General features: G+C 45.7%; 2 protein-coding genes across 2 annotated transcripts; one reads left to right on the forward strand and one right to left on the reverse strand.

The window, feature by feature from the left end:
• Positions 1-3012: 3012 nt before the first annotated feature.
• crybb1l1 (crystallin, beta B1, like 1) lies at positions 3013-4683 on the reverse strand. Its single transcript, XM_047354186.1, has 6 exons — positions 4622-4683; positions 4426-4523; positions 4218-4336; positions 3998-4130; positions 3762-3904; positions 3013-3674 (listed from the first exon to the last, which is right to left on the reverse strand). Exons 2-6 carry the CDS (start codon positions 4516-4518, stop codon positions 3503-3505), a joined length of 660 nt encoding a protein of 219 aa, XP_047210142.1. The 5' UTR covers positions 4519-4523; positions 4622-4683; the 3' UTR covers positions 3013-3502.
• An 11510-nt stretch (positions 4684-16193) lies between these two features.
• cryba1l1 (crystallin, beta A1, like 1) lies at positions 16194-18395 on the forward strand. Its single transcript, XM_047354187.1, has 6 exons — positions 16194-16271; positions 16474-16556; positions 16686-16804; positions 17286-17427; positions 17523-17665; positions 17771-18395. Exons 2-6 carry the CDS (start codon positions 16482-16484, stop codon positions 17916-17918), a joined length of 627 nt encoding a protein of 208 aa, XP_047210143.1. The 5' UTR covers positions 16194-16271; positions 16474-16481; the 3' UTR covers positions 17919-18395.
• The last annotated feature ends 33 nt before the right edge of the window (positions 18396-18428 follow it).

Consider the following 18428-nt stretch of genomic DNA (forward strand, 5'->3'; position numbering starts at 1 on the left):
TCTTTGTGTTTGAACACACTGTAATTTACCTACTCTTTTTAGAGGAAGATATAAAACACAAAGCTTTCAAATTCTGCCCCATCACAGAAAGACAAGAAAATAAAGAAAACAAATAAAGAAAAATAACTAAGACTGTTTTGGACACTTGGGTGAAGAGAGGGGCTGAGCTGTCCACTGATCACCACCTGGCGGAGAGTTGGATCCGCTGGAAGTGGAGAAAGCCGGACAGACTTGGCAGGCCCAAGAGTATGGTGAGGGTCTGCTGGGAACGTCTGGCGTAGCCCTCCGCCAGGGATGTATTCAACTCCCACCTCCAGGAGTGCTTTGGGTTAAAGGGTGTACTTCGAGGATCTCCTCAATCCTGCCATCACGCATTCCCTGGTGGAAGCAGAGGCTCGGGACTTGGGGTTGGACTCTCATCACCCAGGCTGAAGTCACTGAGGTGGTTAAAAACCTCCACGGTGGCAGGGCATCGGGGGTGGATGAGATCTGCCCTGAGTACCTCAAGTCTCTGGTGTTGCAGGGCTGTCATGGTTGACACGCCTCTTCAACATTGCGTGCGGTCAGGGACAGTGCCTCTGGACTGGCAGACTGGGGTGGTGACTGAGCACTGAGGGTGCCTTCCAACAATAGGGGATCACACTCCTCAGCCTCCCGGGTAAGGCCTACGCCTCTATCTTACTCGGCCATCCGGGAGAGGCTCAGAGTAGAGCCGCTGCTCCTCCATATCGAGAGGAGCCAGTTAAGGTGGCTTGGGCATTTATACCGGATGCCTCCCCGGAGGTGCTCCAGGCACGTCCCACTGGGAGGAGGACCAGGACACGCTGGAGGGACTATGTCTTTCTGCTGGCCTAGGAACACCTTGGGTTCCCCCCGGAGAACGTGGAGGAGGGGTCTGGGGAGAGGAAAGTCTGGGTGTCTCTACTGAGTCTGCGGTCTCCGCGACCTGGTCCCGTATGAAATGGAAGACGACCAGTACGACAAACAAATTTTATGAGGAAATATACCATATTCCAAAACTATTAACTCACCCAACTCAAAGCATTTAATTCAGGTGTTGCAATCACTTCCATGGTCACACAAAACCCAGTACAGAGGCATGCAGACTGCTACAAACATTTGTGCAAGAGTTGGTCACTCTCAAGAGCTCAGTGGCACCATGATGGGATGCCACCTGTGCTGTAAGTCTAACCATAAAATATCACTACTAAATATGTAATATCTCTCTAAAGAACCCAGAGGGGACACAGCACGAGGGTTTAAAAGGTTTAAGAGGAGGTTGAGCTGGACCAGCAACATCAGGAAACACAGACAGATGAGGTCCAATGTAAAAATGGTGAATCTCAAAAACACTAATAGTGTAATGGTTACCAGCAGGAGGTATGGAGGCAGGAAGTTTCTTAATGGTTGCTACCGCAGTACTCAGCTGCTCACCAAGAAGATTCCCCAAAAATCCAGGTCATGTCCAATATCCAAACTTCCAAAAATCAGTTTGCGTAAACAGTCCAAAGTCCAGAACCAGAAGGGCAGAAAGAAAACCAACAAGTCCAAGGAGGAGCAGGCAGGGGCACAATCAGAAGACAGAACATTTGGTTAAATCCACAGGCAGAAGGACTGAGAAAAATGGAGGCAGGTACAGGTAATTAGCAGAATGAGGTGAGAGGAAGGATGCATTCATTGCATGTTGTGAAAATACAGAGCAGACTCAAACTGTGACAAAATATTCCACAATACACTTTTTGGGGTATCATAGCAAAGTAAAAGAGATTGGGAATGACAGCAACTCAGCCATCAAGTAGTAGGCCACTTAAAATCACAGAGTGGGGTCCTTGGATGCCAAGATCACCAACCTTCTGCAGAGTTGAAAGCTCTAGACCTCCAAAGTTCATATGCACTTTAGATTAGCTCAAGAACAATGTGCAGAGAGCTTCACGGTATGGATTTTCATGACTGAAAACCTTCAGCCAAACCTTAAACCAACAAGTGCATTACAAAGCATTATACACATGATGTAAAGCAGGCCATCACTGGAGTACAGAGCAGTGGAGATTGTTCTTTATAGGGAGGAATCATGCCTCCCTCTGGTAATTAAACAACCTGGTCTGGGTCAAACAGTGGCAAGGAGAGCATGTTCCTGACTGCATTGTGTCAAAGGTAAAGCATGGTGCAGAGGGGATCACGGTGTGAGGCTGTTTGTCAGGTGTTGAACTCAGCCCCTTAGTTTCAGTGAAAGCAACTCAATTTAGACAATTTCGTGCTCCTGACTCTGTGGGAACCGTTACAGGATGGTCCCTTCCTGTTCTAACATGACAAAGCAGGGTCTGTAAAGACAAGGATGAGCATTGGATGAGGAAGAACTTAACAAACTTTATTTATTCATTTTTTATTCATTTTAAATGATAAAAATAACCTCTACGGATATAAAAGTGTCAATTCAATAAATAAAGCACTGTTTCACAGAAAAATCCACATATTAAAATATATGTATAAACAACTTTCTGCCCATTTATGCCTTCATCTTTAGTGTGTTATTTAATTTTTAGTAATAGTAATAGAAGTAGAAGTAGTATTTTACTACTGCGGCTTGGAACTACAAAAATAACGTTAAAAAGGGTGTCAGATGTGGTTTTGATGTATTTTTTTCATTCATTGCAATTATCTGTTTGAGATTTTACTTTTTTATGACACTTTTGCACAACTTGAAAACAACTGTATGTGATCTGCCCAAGCCTGTGATTCCATTAGGTGCTACACCATTATCCCACATGGACAGCAGCAGCTGGGTGAGACTGTCCTGTTCTGGCCTTTTTCCTCTGTTTCTCCATAGGCTGCAGTTGTTTCTACAGAACATTGTGTGACTGGGAGGTTCTGCTTAAAGGCTGACTCTGCAAACCATCATTCAAACCCCACACAGCTTGTCTATAATAGCGTCAACAGAGGTATACACTAGCTGAAGTATTGTCTGGTTTTTTTTAAAAATGTTTTTTAATAATAAATAACAGATGCAAAATCTTTGAAATCAAGGTTTTTCTTTTTATTGAAAACTTGGCCAAGATTCTGTACAGCTGAGAGGGTTGGTAAAGCACAGGGGCAAGAGGAGGCCGGGGGTGCTCCAGGGGGAGCTGAGAATCATGTGTGTAAAACAGCAAGAGATACTGAGTTTCCTCTTTGGTGTCTCAGAGGACTGTGGAGGGGGGTTGAACTGAGAGTTTTTAAAAAAGGAAGAAAAAGGGGGGAAACAAAGTGCAGCCCAGAGGGGAGAAAGAGAAAAGTAGAGACAGAGAGGGATGGAGGGTGGATCTGGTGGTTTTACTGGTCCAGCTGGTCGTTCCACAGAGGTCTCATCTCTGATCAGGGAAATAGACCTTCTCCTTTTACTCCATTAAGTCACAGACCCTCTAAAGCCACTGAGATGAAGACCTTAGACATCTCTCCCCCGTTCCCTCTTTCTCCGCCCCTCTCCCTCACTTCCGCTCTTTCTCTTTCTCTCCTTTCCTGAGCCTCACTTGCTGGTCATGGTGTAGCAGCCGTGTGGGTGCCACTGCATGTCACGGATACGCCTCACGGACTGGAACTGGGGGTGGCGGGCACCATACTCGTTGAAGTGCCTGTAGTCGCCCTTCTCCAGCAGGAACTGGCTGCCGCGGTATCCAGGGAACTGGTATCCCACCCATCTGGGAAAAGGAACAGGAAGGGGAAATGGGTCATAAAAGCAGTGATTTTCATTATCTGGATCTCCTCTTCGGTAGTTTGGTACTCACGTTCCACAGCTGACCATGATGCTGCCCACTCTGTCTGTGAAGCCATAGGAGAACAGGCTGGGAACATCATCATCCATGATCTCCATCTTGCGGCCCTTGAACTCCCCCACCTCATACAGGCAGATCTTGTGCTTCTCAGGGTCCTGAGGGTGAGAACGTTGAGAAAATTCAAGACTTAAAATCTAAACAGAAAGAAAAATATCAAAATAAGATCAGAATGAAGTATTTTTTTTTACCATTCTGACAGGCCTGAAGGACAGCAGATAGTCATTCCTCTGGCAGTTGCTCCAGGAGTCCCAGCGGGGATACTCACCCTTCTCCAGGATGTACATCTCACCACAGAAGTTCATCTGCTCAAATCCAACAAAACTGCAGGAAATAGAAAGTTAGGAGACATCCCATGTAACAATTTCGCCTAAAACATAGAAGAAAAATTGCACATTGGCTGAAACATACGGTCCACACTCAACGCGCAGGGAACGCACGCGGTCCATGCCCATCTCACAAAGGTTCATGCACTCATTGACGATCTCGATCATGCGACCCTGGAAGTTCTCCTGGTCAAACACGTACATCTGCCGGGAGCAAAACCACACAGAAACCCAGACATTATGTGATCATTAGTTTATGTGAGAACATATTCAGTTCAGTGAGGGTTACAAACCTTGTAGGACATCATTCCCATCTCAGACTTCTTGCTCTGAGCAGCCTTGCCGTCAGTCTGGGAAGAAGTCTTGGCCTTATCTCCAGTGGACATGATTGCTGAATGAAAAAACAAGGAGGTTCATGGCATTTTTATTACAAGTAATAAAAAGATAAAATAAAATGGACTGGACTTCGATGTGTGCAATGTACCTTACCTGTCTTTGTGTGTGCTGCCTGTGCCGAGCCTCACTCAGTGTGTGTGGCTCGGAGAGCGCCCCTCGTTTTTATACGCTGGCGCCCACAGGAGGAGGATTATGCAGAGAAAAACAAACCTGCTGAGGTCAGAGGAGGGTGACAAAAGAAACCCCTCATCATCAGAGGGGGACGGGCAGAGAGGATGGACAGAAGCAGGGGAACAGGAGACAAATTTAATGTAGCTGGTATGACTTAAAGTATCTTGTTTGTAATTTTAGACAGTTTATTCTCCCGTTTTTATCAGCATTTCCCAGACAGTATATGCTGCTAGTTTGACTGTAATTGACTTTGAATAATGGAAATGAAATGTGTCCAAAAACTCCCAAACTAAAGGGAAAAGACAGAGGGGCATAATGTATAAGAAAAGAGGAAATTATTTATTTTTAAAGTTCAGTTTGAGGATGCAGGAAAAAACACAAAATTTATTTTTAATAATCACTAGACCTTCTTCTCCAGTGGATCCTGTACTTTTTAGCTACCTGCCTTAAATGTCACAGTGGCAGAGACCTGATATCCCAACTAGGCTATAGCTGGCTCAAGTCAGGGATGTCTGTGGGTAGAGGAAAAAAAACGGGAGGAGAAAATTTTTTTAGTGCTTGTTTGAGTAGCACAGTGATGCTGCTTTACCATTTTATAGACTTGCCTGTTCTAAGATCAGTGGCACCAGGACAATGACACCTACGGTAATTATGTGTGAATAGGGTTTTATTGACTTTTTGCAAAAGCTTGCTGTGCTACAGTGCGAACAATGGGTTTTACCAAAACAGAGGATTTCAGCTGTGCTATTTTTATTTCTGTCTTCTATAACAGTGATTCCCAAAGTTGGAGTAGAGACCCCTATTGTGGTCAAAAATCAACAACTGTGGGGTCCTGAGACACTCTAAAGAAATTAAACCTAATTACAAAATGGATTATTGTACAGCATATTTATGCTATAAATATGGGACGAGGTAAAAAACAGCACTTAAAAAACAATAATTCTCTTTTTATGTTGTTTGGGTTATCACAGTTTAATTCATGGTGAAGACATACTTGTACAGGTCCTTCTCAAAATATTAGCATATTGCGATAAAGTTCATTATTTTCCATAATGTCATGATGAAAATTTAACATTCATATATTTTAGATTCATTGCACACTAACTGAAATATGTCAGGTCTTTTATTGTCTTAATACGGATGATTTTAGCATACAGCTCATGAAAACCCAAAATTCCTATCTCACAAAATTAGCATATCATTAAAAGGGTCTCTAAACGAGCTATGAACCTAATCATCTGAATCAACGAGTTAACTCTAAACACCTGCAAAAGATTCCTGAGGTCTTTAAAACTCCCATGCTAATTTTGTGAGATAGGAATTTTGGGTTTTCATGAGCTGTATGCCACAATCATTCGTATTAAGACAATAAAAGACCTGAAATATTTCAGTTAGTGTGCAATGAATCTAAAATATATGAATGTTAAATTTTCATCATGACATTATGGAAAATAATGAACTTTATCACAATATGCTAATATTTTGAGAAGGACCTGTATACTCAACTAAAGTTTGTGGGTCGACAGCAGAAAAGTTTGGGAACAGCTATTCTTATAACACCGGTACAGCTGACATCATTTAATTCTCCATTTTAGATGATGAAAATTTACAATGTTGTTTCTGTTACGGTTTACTTGATATTGGACCCCAAAATGCAGACGAGCAGGCAGCATGATGGTAAGTGAAAAAAGGTTTAATAACAAAAACTCACTCTCAACAGGAGGCAGGAACAAAACAAACGGGCCGGCAAGACAGGCATGGCATGATAAAAAAAAACAAGACTTGGTTAGAGAACAAGACATGAGCATGATAAATGTTTTCGCGATGACTAACTGAACAGGTGTGTATAAATGGAGCATGGTACAGGTGGAAAACAAAACTGATTAACATGGTCCAGGTGAACCGAATAAACTTAATTGACAGACAGAACAAAACGTGGCTGCGGCAAAAACAGAGACTTTAATATACAAACAAAACTTGACAAAACATGAACAAGACTAAAACATGACCAGAAAAATAATAAACAACAGCATGATTCAAAACTTGAGCAGTGAGAAACATATAAGGAAAAAACCTGAAACCAAAAAACCCCAAATCATAACAAAACCCTCCCCTTAAGGGCGGATACCAGACACCCACAAGAGTCCAAAATCAACCCAAACAGGGTGGGCGGAGGGGGCCTTGGCAGGAGGGCTAGAAACAAGAACAGAGTTCAGGCGGGCGACCAGGAGGTCGTCCCCAGCAGGCACAGAGTTCAGGCGGGCGACCAGGAGGTCGTCCCCAGCAGGCACAGAGTTCAGGCGGGCGACCCGACCTGCACCAAAGACGTGGAGGCCGACAGAAGCGTAAAGACCGTGGCGGCCTGCGACGTGTCCAGGAGCTGAGGCGTCGGCCGGACCCTCAGTGACGTGAGCAGGAGCTGAGGCGTTGGCCGGACCCTCAGTGACGTGAGCAGGAGCTGAGGCGTCGGCAGGACCCTCAGTGACGTGAGCAGGAGCTGAGGCGTCGGCCGGACCCTCAGTGACGTGAGCAGAGGCTGAGTTAGGGTCAGGCGTCATGTCAGGCTGTGGTGTGTCTGTCTGGCCTGGAGTCAGGCTGCTCTACAGCAGCGCTCTGGAGACCTGATGTGGGCTGCTCTGCAGCAGCACTCATGTGGCTTGGTGTGGGTGAAGGAGGATGGCAGTAAAACAACCTTACTGCCGTTTCATAATCCATCTCTATCTTCCTTATCCTCTCCATCAGCTCAGGAGAGGAATACAGGAAACTAGTCGTCCTGAGGCTCTTTATTTGGCGTGCATAGAACCTCAAGCGCTGCTCCAGCTCGTCAGGTGTTGCCTCAGAACACCGGGCTGGAGCGAGCGCAGACGGCATGGGTGGAGGTGCAGCGAGCCTGGGAGACAGTGCTGTGGCAGACGAAGATGCGGGCTTACTTGCCGCAGCCCTCACGTAGGCTGGCTGGGAAACCACTTCCTCACCAGCCGAACCACAGGAAGACACTCCACGCCGGCGTTTCTTTCGGCGGGAGGAGGGCGAGGGCTTCACTGCCGGGCCAAAATGCGCAGCCAGGGGAGCATGCGGAGAACGGCGACGAAGGGGACCTGTCCCCGGACAATGGAATCGCCAACCTGGATCCATCATAAGCCGACTGCGGCACTGACAGCCCTGCAGAACGGTGTAGTGACTTCTCCGCCTCCCGAGACAGGAAAGTAAAGAGGTCCATGGAGCTAGCCTGATGCTCATCCGCGAGGTCCATTGTTGGCGGAAACGTTCTATTATGGTTTACTTGATATTGGACCCCAAAATGCAGACAAGCAGGCAGCGTGATGGTAAGTGAAAAAAGGTTTAATAACAAAAACTCACTCTCAACAGGAGGCAGGAACAAAACAAACGGGCCGGCAAGACAGGCATGGCATGATAAAAAAAAACAAGACTTGGTTAGAGAACAAGACATGAGCATGAGAAATGTTTTCGCGATGACTAACTGAACAGGTGTGTATAAATGGAGCATGGTACAGGTGGAAAACAAAACTGATTAACATGGTCCAGGTGAACCGTATAAACTTAATTGACAGACAGAACAAAACGTGGCTGCGGCAAAAACAGAGACTTTAATATACAAACAAAACTTGACAAAACATGAACAAGACTAAAACATGACCAGAAAAATAATAAACAAAAGCATGATTCAAAACTTGAGCAGTGAGAAACATATAAGGAAAAAACCTGAAACCAAAAAACCCCAAATCATAACAGTTTCCTGGTGATTGTGTAGATCTACTGCTTATGTTTAATTAATGGTCTCCACATGCTATCCATAGGGGGCAGTGTTTCATTCTGTAAATTCAAAATGTTTTGCAAAGTTGTGATGCACGCCTCAAAAAGAAAGAGCAGCGGGGCAGAGTCATAAAATATGTTCATTTTCCCAAGCATGTGCACAGACGAATACAAACAGAGAAGGAATATTCATTGCAAATATTAAATAAACATAAGACCCCCAAGTACATTTATATGTCGGAGTTCTGGGATTATCTTTCTGTTCACCTGCTTTACCTGCTACTATCCCCATCCAACCTCTAGATGGCACCAGACGCACGGTAGGAGCTGAGTCCACAGGTGTTCTCCATCAGCCTCATCAGGAGAGGAGCTTAAGTACCCAACGTTGCCAACACTCCGGCCCCTGAGTGTTAACCTGCAATGGTAACTCTAGCTGGCCAAGACAAGTCTCCTTGTGATTATTTTCTGAGTACTTACCTTCTCGTGTCCTCCTTCCCGGGTTACCTCCAGTTCCGAGCTTCTTATCCAGTCTGCGTATGCAGAAGATCCAGACTCTCTCTCCGCAAGAGAACTTCACAAATTATCTTCTCAGTTGGCTGCATTTGGGTTTCAAGTCTCCTCAGGCTTACTGTGAACGAACCTGGCTCACCCTCCACCGTTTACCTGGACCTTTCACTTACCCGACATTCTCCCGGAGTTTTCCATCATCTCACTTCTCCTCCCCCCTGGCGGATCTCAAAATTACCCCCTCTAAGCAAAAATATATCAAGAAACTCACTTCGATCCCTACTGGAACAACAACGCCACACAAACCAACAGATTGAACAGATGTCCTCTTTACTCCAGCATGCTCTGAACAGTCTAAACCCCGCTGCACCAGAGGGCGCCGCTGAGTCCGCCGTCTCACAGCAACTTCCTCATTCCCATGTTGTCATTTCCCCCAATCCGGAGGAGTATTCCGGTGAGGATGGTAGTTGTGGAGGTTTCCTCCTACAGTGCTCCCTAGTGTTTAATCGCTCTCCACAATCTTTTCCCCATGATGACATTAAAATCTCTTTTATTTTGGGACTTTCTGGAAAGGCACTAAGATGGGCTGAGGCTCGCTTTACCGACCATAACCCCTTCGGCTGCACTTATAATGATTTTATAAGTGAATTCAAGCAGATTTTTGACACCAAATTAGATCAGACCAATACAGCCCGCCATCTGTGGGCGTTAAAACAAAGAAACAAACCAATTTCAGAGTTTTCTATAGAGTTTCGTACACTAGCAGCTGCTTCAGGTTGGGATACCTGCACTCTTAAACCCGCTTTTATCCAGTCCCTTGAAGAATCTTTGGAGGATGAGTTAGTTTTGTTAGATGAACCCAAGACTCTTAATGAATTTATAGCTGTAGCTACTGGAGTTGTTAATAGATTGAGAGATAGAATAAAGTCACATTTTGAAAGGTTTGCGGTGAGATCACAGGCACCTCTGAGCTCAGCTGCAGCACCTTGCCCTGAACCATTTACACCTTCTCTAGAACCCATGCAGATTGGTCGGATTCAGCTCTCCCCAGAGGAACGTCAACGAAGAATGGAATCCAAGCAGTGTTTATACTGTGGGACACATGGACACTTCATCGCCTCATGCCCAGTGTGACCAAAAGAGAGGGTCCACCAGTTGTGAAGGAGAACCTGACGGACCACCATTTTACCCCTACCAATAACAGATTCACCATACCAGCTACCATCTTGTTTTCCCAAGACTCACTCCATTTATCTGCTCTCATTGACTCAGGAAGTGAGCAAAATTTAATCGACCAACGCTTGGTGGAGCAGGCTCAGATCGACACAGAACTCCTTCCTATCCCTCACCTGGTTTCTGCCATTAACAGTGAGAACCTTCAACACATCACACACAAGACCAAGCCTTTAGAATTAATAATCTCTGGAAATCATCGTGAACTGATATCGTTCTTCGTGTTTCCTGTTTCTCAGAATCCCCTAGTGTTAGGTTTTCCCTGGCTCCAGAAACACAATCCACTCCTTAATTGGTCAAACTGTCAAATAAGTTCCTGGTCCACTAACTGCCTCTCATCCTGTTCACATTCAGCCGTTCTACCCAAACAACCAGAACCTGATCCTGGGACAGCAGAGTATCCTGACTTAACTTCAGTTCCCGAGGAGTACATGGATCTAAAACAGGTCTTCAGTAAAACTAAGGCTCTGTCCTTACCCCCTCACAGGCCATATGACTGCGCCATTCTCTCTGGGTCACTTCTGCCCTCCAGTAGACTCTATAATGTTTCACGCCCTGAACAACAGACCCTCAAAAGATATATCACTGAGTCCCTAGCTGCAGGCATCATTCGTCCCTCATCGTCTCCACTAGGGGCGAGGTTTTTCTTTGTGGGGAAAAGACATGGATCCCTTCGTAAACGCATTTACTACAGGGGACTAAATCTTATCACAATCAAGAACAAATATCCTCTTCCACTCATCTCTTCCGCATTCGAACCTGTACAAGATGCAACCATATTTTCCAAACTCGACCTCCGTAATGCTTACCATCTCATTCGAATCCGCCAGGGGGACGAATGGAAAACAGCTTTTAAGACCCCTTTAGGACATTTTGAGTATCTGGTTAGGCCTTTCGGCCTCTGTAATGGCCCGGCCGTATTTCAGGCCCTAGTGAATGATGTCCTGAGGGACTTCATCAATCGTTTCGTTTTTGTGTATTTAGATGACATCCTCATTTACTCAAGAAACCTCTCAGAGCATCAACAACACGTCCGCTTGGTCCTTCAATGCCTCCTAGAGAACCGTCTATATGTAAAAGCTGAAAAGTGTGAGTTTCACAAGACCTCTGTTACCTTCTCGGATTCATCCTAGAGGGTGGGCAGGTTTGTTCAGATCCAGACAAGATTAATGCTGTACTCGAATGGCCCACTCCTGACTCACGTAAACAGCTTCAATGGTTTTTGGGCTTTGTCAATTTTTATAGAAGATTCATCAGAAACTAAAGTCAAACTGCAGCCCCATTAACCACTCTGACTTCCACAAAACACCCTTTTGGGTGGACTCCAAAGGCAGATGCTGCTTTTCATAAGCTCAAGGACAGTTTCTCTCAAGCCCCCATTCTCATTCATCCAAACCCGTCAAAACAATTCACACTAGAAGTTGATGCATCTGATATTGGAGCAGGGGCTGTGCTATCCCAAGTTTCTGACTCTGATGACAAACTTCACCCTTGTGCCTTTTTCTACCACAGATTCAATCCAGCCAAGAGAAATTATGATGAGGGAGACAGAGAACTCCTGGCAATAAAACTGGCCCTGGAGGAGTGGCGTCACTGGCTGGAGGGTGCTGAACACCCAGTTGTGGTATGGACAGATCATAAAAATCTAGCCTACCTTCAAGCAGCCAAACACATTAACCCTCGCCAGTCTCGTTGGTCCCTTTTCTTTTCACATTTTAACCTCTCGCTCTCATACAGACCTGGTTCCAAGAATATCAAGCCCGACGCCTTCTCTTGACAGTTCTCCCCGGACGACTCTGACAAGGAGCCTGCTCCCATCCTACCGCAAAGTTGTGTTGTTGGGATGTGGTGAATTTGGTATCCCAGGCCCTCAGAAATGAACCAGATCCCGGAACTGGACCCCAAATCGGACTTACGTCCCATCAACTGTCCGGTCCCGCCTGATCCACTGGTTCCATTCATTCAAGTTCTCAGCCCATCCTGGCTCTAGTCGAACCATCGCCCTCATCTCCAGAAGGTTTTGGTGGCCTTCCCTTCATAGGGACGTCAAAGAGTATGTACAAGCCTGTACTATTTGTGCTAGAAATAAGTCCTCTAACCAACCACCCGCAGGACTATTGCAACCCCTTTATGTTCCTAAGTGGCCCTGGTCACATATAGCCCTCGACTTTGTCACTGGACTTCCCACTTCAAGAGGTATGACCACCACACTCACTATTATCGACCGTTTCTCTAAGACCTGTCATCTCATTCCCCTCAGAAAACTACCCTGTGCCCTTCAGACAGCTCAACTTCTGGTAAAGCATGTTTTCAGACTTGATGGTATACCTCTGGAGATCCTCTCCGACCGCGGACCTCAGTTCACAGCTAAGGTTTGGAAACAATTTTGCTTAGCATTGGGAGCTAAAGTATCTCTGACCTCAGGATATCGCACTCAGTCTAATGGTCAAACGGAGAGGATGAATCAAGAGCTGGAATCCATCCTCCATTGTTTAACATCAACCAACCTCACAGACTGGAGCCAATTCCTGCCATGGGTTGAGTACCCTCATAAGTCTCACACTTCTGCTGCCACAGGTTTCACCCCTTTCGAAGCTTCTCTGGGCTACCAACCACCATTGTTTTCCACTGACGAGAAAGAGATCTCAGTCACTTCTGTACATCATCACATCCGTAGATGCAAACACATCTGGACAGCCACCACACAAGCCCTTCAACGCACCGCTGAGCAGAACAAAAGGTATGCAAACAGGAAAAGGGTTCCAGCCCTGGTCAGAAGGTTTGGCTCTCGTCACGTGACATCCCTCTAAATCAATGTCCAAGAAACTTGCCCTCAGGTTCATTGGCCCGTATGAGATTGAGGCAGTTATCAGTCCTTCAGCTGTCCGCCTGAAGCTTCCTTCGAGTCTCCGCATTCTTCCAACGTTCCACATCTCCCAGATCAAACCCGTCATCACAAGTCCTTCTTGCCCTCCGGCCAAACCCCCTCCACCCAACCAGGATGCATTGGGGTACCCAGTCTATGCGGTCCGACGGATTGTGGACTCCCATCGGCGGGGTGGCGGTTGGCAGTATCTCGTCGACTGGGAAGGTTATGGTCCTGAGGACCGCACCTGGGTGCCCTGGTCTTTTATCTGCAACCCGTCTCTCATCTCTGACTACCTCTTCTCCCTTCCTTCCACTTGTTCTGGGCCGCCAGGCGGCGGCCGTTGAGGGGGGAGTACTGTCGGAGTTCTGGGAGTTTCTTTCTGTTCACCTGTTTTACATGCTACTATCCCCATCCAACCTCTAGATGGCACCAGACGCACGGTAGGAGCTGAGTCCACAGATGTTCTCCATCAGCCTCATCAGGAGAGGAGCTTAAGTACCCAACGTTGCCAACACTCCGGCGCCTGAGTGTTAACCTGCAGTGGTAACTCTAGTTGGCCAAGACAAGTCTCCTTGTGATTATTTTCTGAGTACTTACCTTCTCGTGTCCTCCTTCCCAGGTTACCTCCAGTTCTGAGCTTCTTATCCAGTCTGCGTATGCAGAAGATCCAGACTCTCTCTCCGCAAGAGAACTTCACAAATTATCTTCTCAGTTGGCTGCATTCGGGTTTCAAATCTCCTCAGGCTTCCTGTGAACGAACCTGGCTCACCCTCCACCGTGCTCCAAGATCATCCACCTGGTGCCACCTCTACCTCAAGTGCAAGTAAAACAGAATTACCTGGACCTTTCACTTACCCGACACACTCCCGGAGTTTTCCATCATCTCACTTCTCCTCCCCCCTGGCGGATCTCCAAATCGCCCTCTGTAAGCAAAAATATATCAAGATCAACAACCCAGAATATTACCTGTCACTTACCATTGATCCCTTCTCCATACAGCGGCGAGTTCCTGTTTCTCCAGCAAACAAAATATTTCTTAATAAACTTGTTAAAACCTTTCCTGTTTTCCTGAGTGTATTTCTGCATGTGGGTCAAAGCAGCAAGAAAAAAGATGACATTATAAGATCAAACTGCATTGTTAGTTGGACAAGAGGAATGAACTTTCTCTAGATTCTTCTTCTGCTATCACTTGTTGAATACAGACAGATATTTTCTGTAGCAACGTGTGCAGTTCATGTTGATGCTGGAAAGGACCTGTGGCAGCGATGTCCAAAGTGTGACCCAGGGGCTATTTGTGGCCCTTGGAATGATTTTGTGTGGCCCCTAAATGCAGTTCAAGAATGGTACAGATTTCACCCGCCAGCAAATGCAGCTGGACACTTTTTGTGATTTTATAGAACAAGATTTTTACAGATCAATTCATCTTTGAAACTGAAATGGAAAGGGTGGGGTACAACACACAGTATTTTTTTATTAGCCATGGTAGTTTGCTTTAAGTTTTAATTTCATAATAAGTAGGGGTACAAATACAAAATGACCTTTACACAAAAATCAGAGTACTTTGTTTTACTATTCATGATTTTTTGCTTAACCTGTTGATAAGCAGGTAAAAATTTAAGAATTCTCAATAAAATTATTTGGCATTTTTAAATGACAGGAAGAAACCTCCAGCAGAACCTGGTTTGGTGTGAGCCGCCAGCTGCCACGATTGATTGGGGGTTTGAGAAAACAGAACATGCACACAAATAACAAAACGAAACACAAAAGCACTGATCCAGGAGTACTTTCTATGTTAAAGAAGAAGTAAATCGTTAATGGCAGCAGTATCTCCTTTAGAGACTTCATCTAGGAGAGAGACAAAGCTAAACAGACAGACAAGCACTAAGCCAGTAGTAAAATCTGTGCCATGTAAAAATGTCAAAGAGTACGTAACAGAGTTGGTTGAAACTCCTCCAGCTGCTTTGACTGGGAGAGAGACAGGGTTTAATACAGAAAGACAGGATCAAGTGGATCATCTACAGAAGGAGAAATGCAGGAAGGTGTCAAAGCTTCACAGCAATCTCAGGCCAGATGTAACCTGGGCAGGCATTTCTGGTGAGAAGTAAGAGTAGGAGGCACAGAGCGAGGATATATGTTCAGTATGTCTTCCAGCAGCCTGAGCCTATAGCTGCATCACTACAGAAATAGGAGAGGATAACCTAAGCCAGTCTAACTAAAAGCTTTATCAAAGAGGAACGTTTTTTAGCCTTTTAGTCTGAGAGCGAAGTGCTCTGTTAGAAACGTGTGGAACAATAAGATCTCTGATGTATGATGGAGCTTGATTATTAAGTGATATAACAACAACCAATATAGTATTTTATTTCTTTATATGATTATTCAATTAATAAATCAATCTTTTTTTTATGTAGCCCATTACAATAGGTATTTAGATCAAAGTGCTTCACACAACCAAGCTTCAACAAAAATAAAATGATTGGATGCAAAAAATATGCTGATACTTAAAATTAAGAAGTTCTGATAAATTCTGATCAAACTATTCTATTAAGAAACAACTTTGCTTTATGTTGTTTACTTGAGATCATCCCAGAGCCCTCTAATTGGTATTTAGCGTCCAGTTGTGGGGCCCAGACCCCAAATTTGGAAACCACTGTGCTATGAAGCACAATGATTTTGCTACACCTGTGCGCCTCCACCCATAAGGCGCAGCAGCACCTGCGGAAGGTAGGATCTGTACACGTGGATAAGAAAATATGAATTTTACCTTCTCTTTAACATTTCTATACATTAGTTCAGACCCCTAACAGATCTCTTTCTGTATGCCACCTTAATCCCCTGCATTCCCCTCCCCGATCCCGGCCCTTTGTGCCGGGCCGGGCGCTGGACTGCTGACCGGGGTCCGAACATGCCGGAGCGCCTTTTGTTCTCCAGCCTCGGGAGAACTATGGGATCTGCTGAGCTGGTCGATGTAGCTGGAAAACAACATGCAGCAGGGTCGCCGGGGTGCGCGCCTCGCCGCTTCTGCCACGCCAATAGGACGACCCAGAGAGAGACGCGGGCGCGCATCGGCGAGCGCGCCTCCCACCGACCCGTCGGTATAAAACTGAAGCGCCAGGTTCTCTCAAAGCTCTACGCGAGGCAGGTGGTAGGCGCTTATCACTCCCAAGCTCTTCCAATAAAGTGCCAGTCTAGGTAAGGCAATCTCTGCTCTCACTCAGCTCAGGGTCGCTCTCACTCGCAAATCCAGAAGCACTTTTATGGCAATCACAGACCTCCCAGACCTCCAAATTCATAAATGAGCACCACCATATTTTACTCAAAGAACAGTTCATCTAAAATTGAAATGCTTATGCGTACTTATATTGTTTTGCATTATTTCCCTGTTCTTAATCAGGAGTCAAGATGTACAGAACTACAAGGTCCCCAATGATGCAGCCTTTGGTCAACACAGGGATGGGCATGGCTCCTTTCTTCAAGGTAATCACTCGCTCCTCTGTGCACAAATAGGAAGCATAAAGTAGATTTGAGATAACTTTCTGTGGTCTGTGAATTTCTGCTCAGTTTGAAGGAGATGTAACACTATGAGAACTTGCTCCATCTCCTCAGGTGACTGTGTTCGAGCAGGAGCATTTCCAAGGAAAGTGCCTGGAGTTCACCTCTGAATGCTGTAATATCCAGGAGTGCGGACTGGACAACATCCGCTCCATCAGGGTGGAGAGCGGAGCGTAAGTCTCTCAAGGCTCAGATAAAACCATTTCACTGACAGTAACTGCAGAAGTTAATTTAGACAAAACATTACCAATGTGTAAAGCTGCACAATATATTGAATCGCAACCATCATTGCAGCTGCATTGTATGCAAAATTACAATCGTAATAGACTGCTTGGATGCAATATTTGGTAGACTATTATATTTTAGGGGCTATGCATTTAAACTCTGCTTGACTATAACACATTTGGCCAGTCGGATGGACTTTCATTGCTGTTTATGGCCACAGCTAACATAGATCTTAGTGATCCAGATCAAGGAGAGCAGTGGGGACTGATAATGGAAAATAAAAAGAAGTGAGGAAAATCTAGGCACTCGCAATCGATATCTTCAATTTCATGTTTTTCTAATGTTGTGCATTCCTGGCAATATACTTTATCAACAGTGCAACAAGGAGTCTGTCTGTGAACTGGTCTGTTTCTGTGTCTTTGTGTAAAGCTGGGTGGGTTTCGAGCACCACGACTTCCAGGGCCAGCAGTTCATCCTGGAGAGGGGAGAGTACCCCCACTGGGATGCTTACAGTGGCAACATCTCCTACCACGTGGAGCGTCTCATGTCTTTCCGCCCCATCTACTGCGCCGTGAGTACATCCTCGTGATCCTCGTCCCACAGAGTCCAACTGCTCACCAAACTGAGAACGTGAAGGAGTAAATCGACCTTTGTGTTCTTGTTCAGTCCCACCAGAGCAGCCGTATGATCATTTTCGAGAGGGAGAACTTCATGGGCCGCAGCGTGGAGATCTGCGACGACTACCCCTCTCTGCAGGGCATGGGCTGGATGATGCCTGAGGTTGGCTCCATGCACGTGCAGTGTGGCGCGTAAGTTGTAACTCTAAATGCTCTTCATGATCTACACAGATCGTCTCAGCATAAAGTGGCACTCTGTCAATCCCTTTGACTCTTTAATGTCATGTCCCCTTACAGCTTCGTGTGTTACCAGTTCCCTGGCTACAGGGGCCAGCAATACATCATGGAGTGTGAGAGACACAGTGGAGACTACCAGCACTGGAGGAACTGGGGCTCTCACTGCCAGACCCCTCAGATCCAGTCCATCAGACGCATCCAGCACTGAGAGGAGAATGGGCTGAGATTGAGGCCAAGCAGCTCTTCTCCCCCATACCTATAACCCCCCCCCCCCCCCCCCCCCCCCCCCCCTTCCTTCCTCCCCTCATTTCTCTTCTTCCTCTTGACTTGAGCCGCCCCAACCTGACACTGCAACGATCCAGAGGCAGAGTGTGATAAGAGACAATATCGCACTGCTAAAGCACAGGGAATTACACACTTCACACACACATACGCTGACATTAATGACGCTCAGAGTGTCTTTTTATTTGGTTTAAAGGCTCCTCCACGCAGCAGGCACACACCTGAGCTGTACTCCAACCCGAGCTCTGTGGTGAGGAGAGGAAATCGGTCAGATGGGTGTAAAACCTGGAGGTCCAGGGAATCATCCTGTATGCTGAATGAAGCTGAGGTGCAGCTCAGATGTGTTATTTGTGTGAATGAGACCAGTCCACAGGCTGAATACTAATAAAGTCATTTTACTTCATGTGTTTTCATTTCAATTACTGAGTCTGTATGT

This window comes from Girardinichthys multiradiatus, chromosome 23 (genome assembly GCF_021462225.1).
Source record: "Girardinichthys multiradiatus isolate DD_20200921_A chromosome 23, DD_fGirMul_XY1, whole genome shotgun sequence".
In the NCBI taxonomy this organism is placed as follows: Eukaryota; Metazoa; Chordata; class Actinopteri; order Cyprinodontiformes; family Goodeidae; genus Girardinichthys; species Girardinichthys multiradiatus.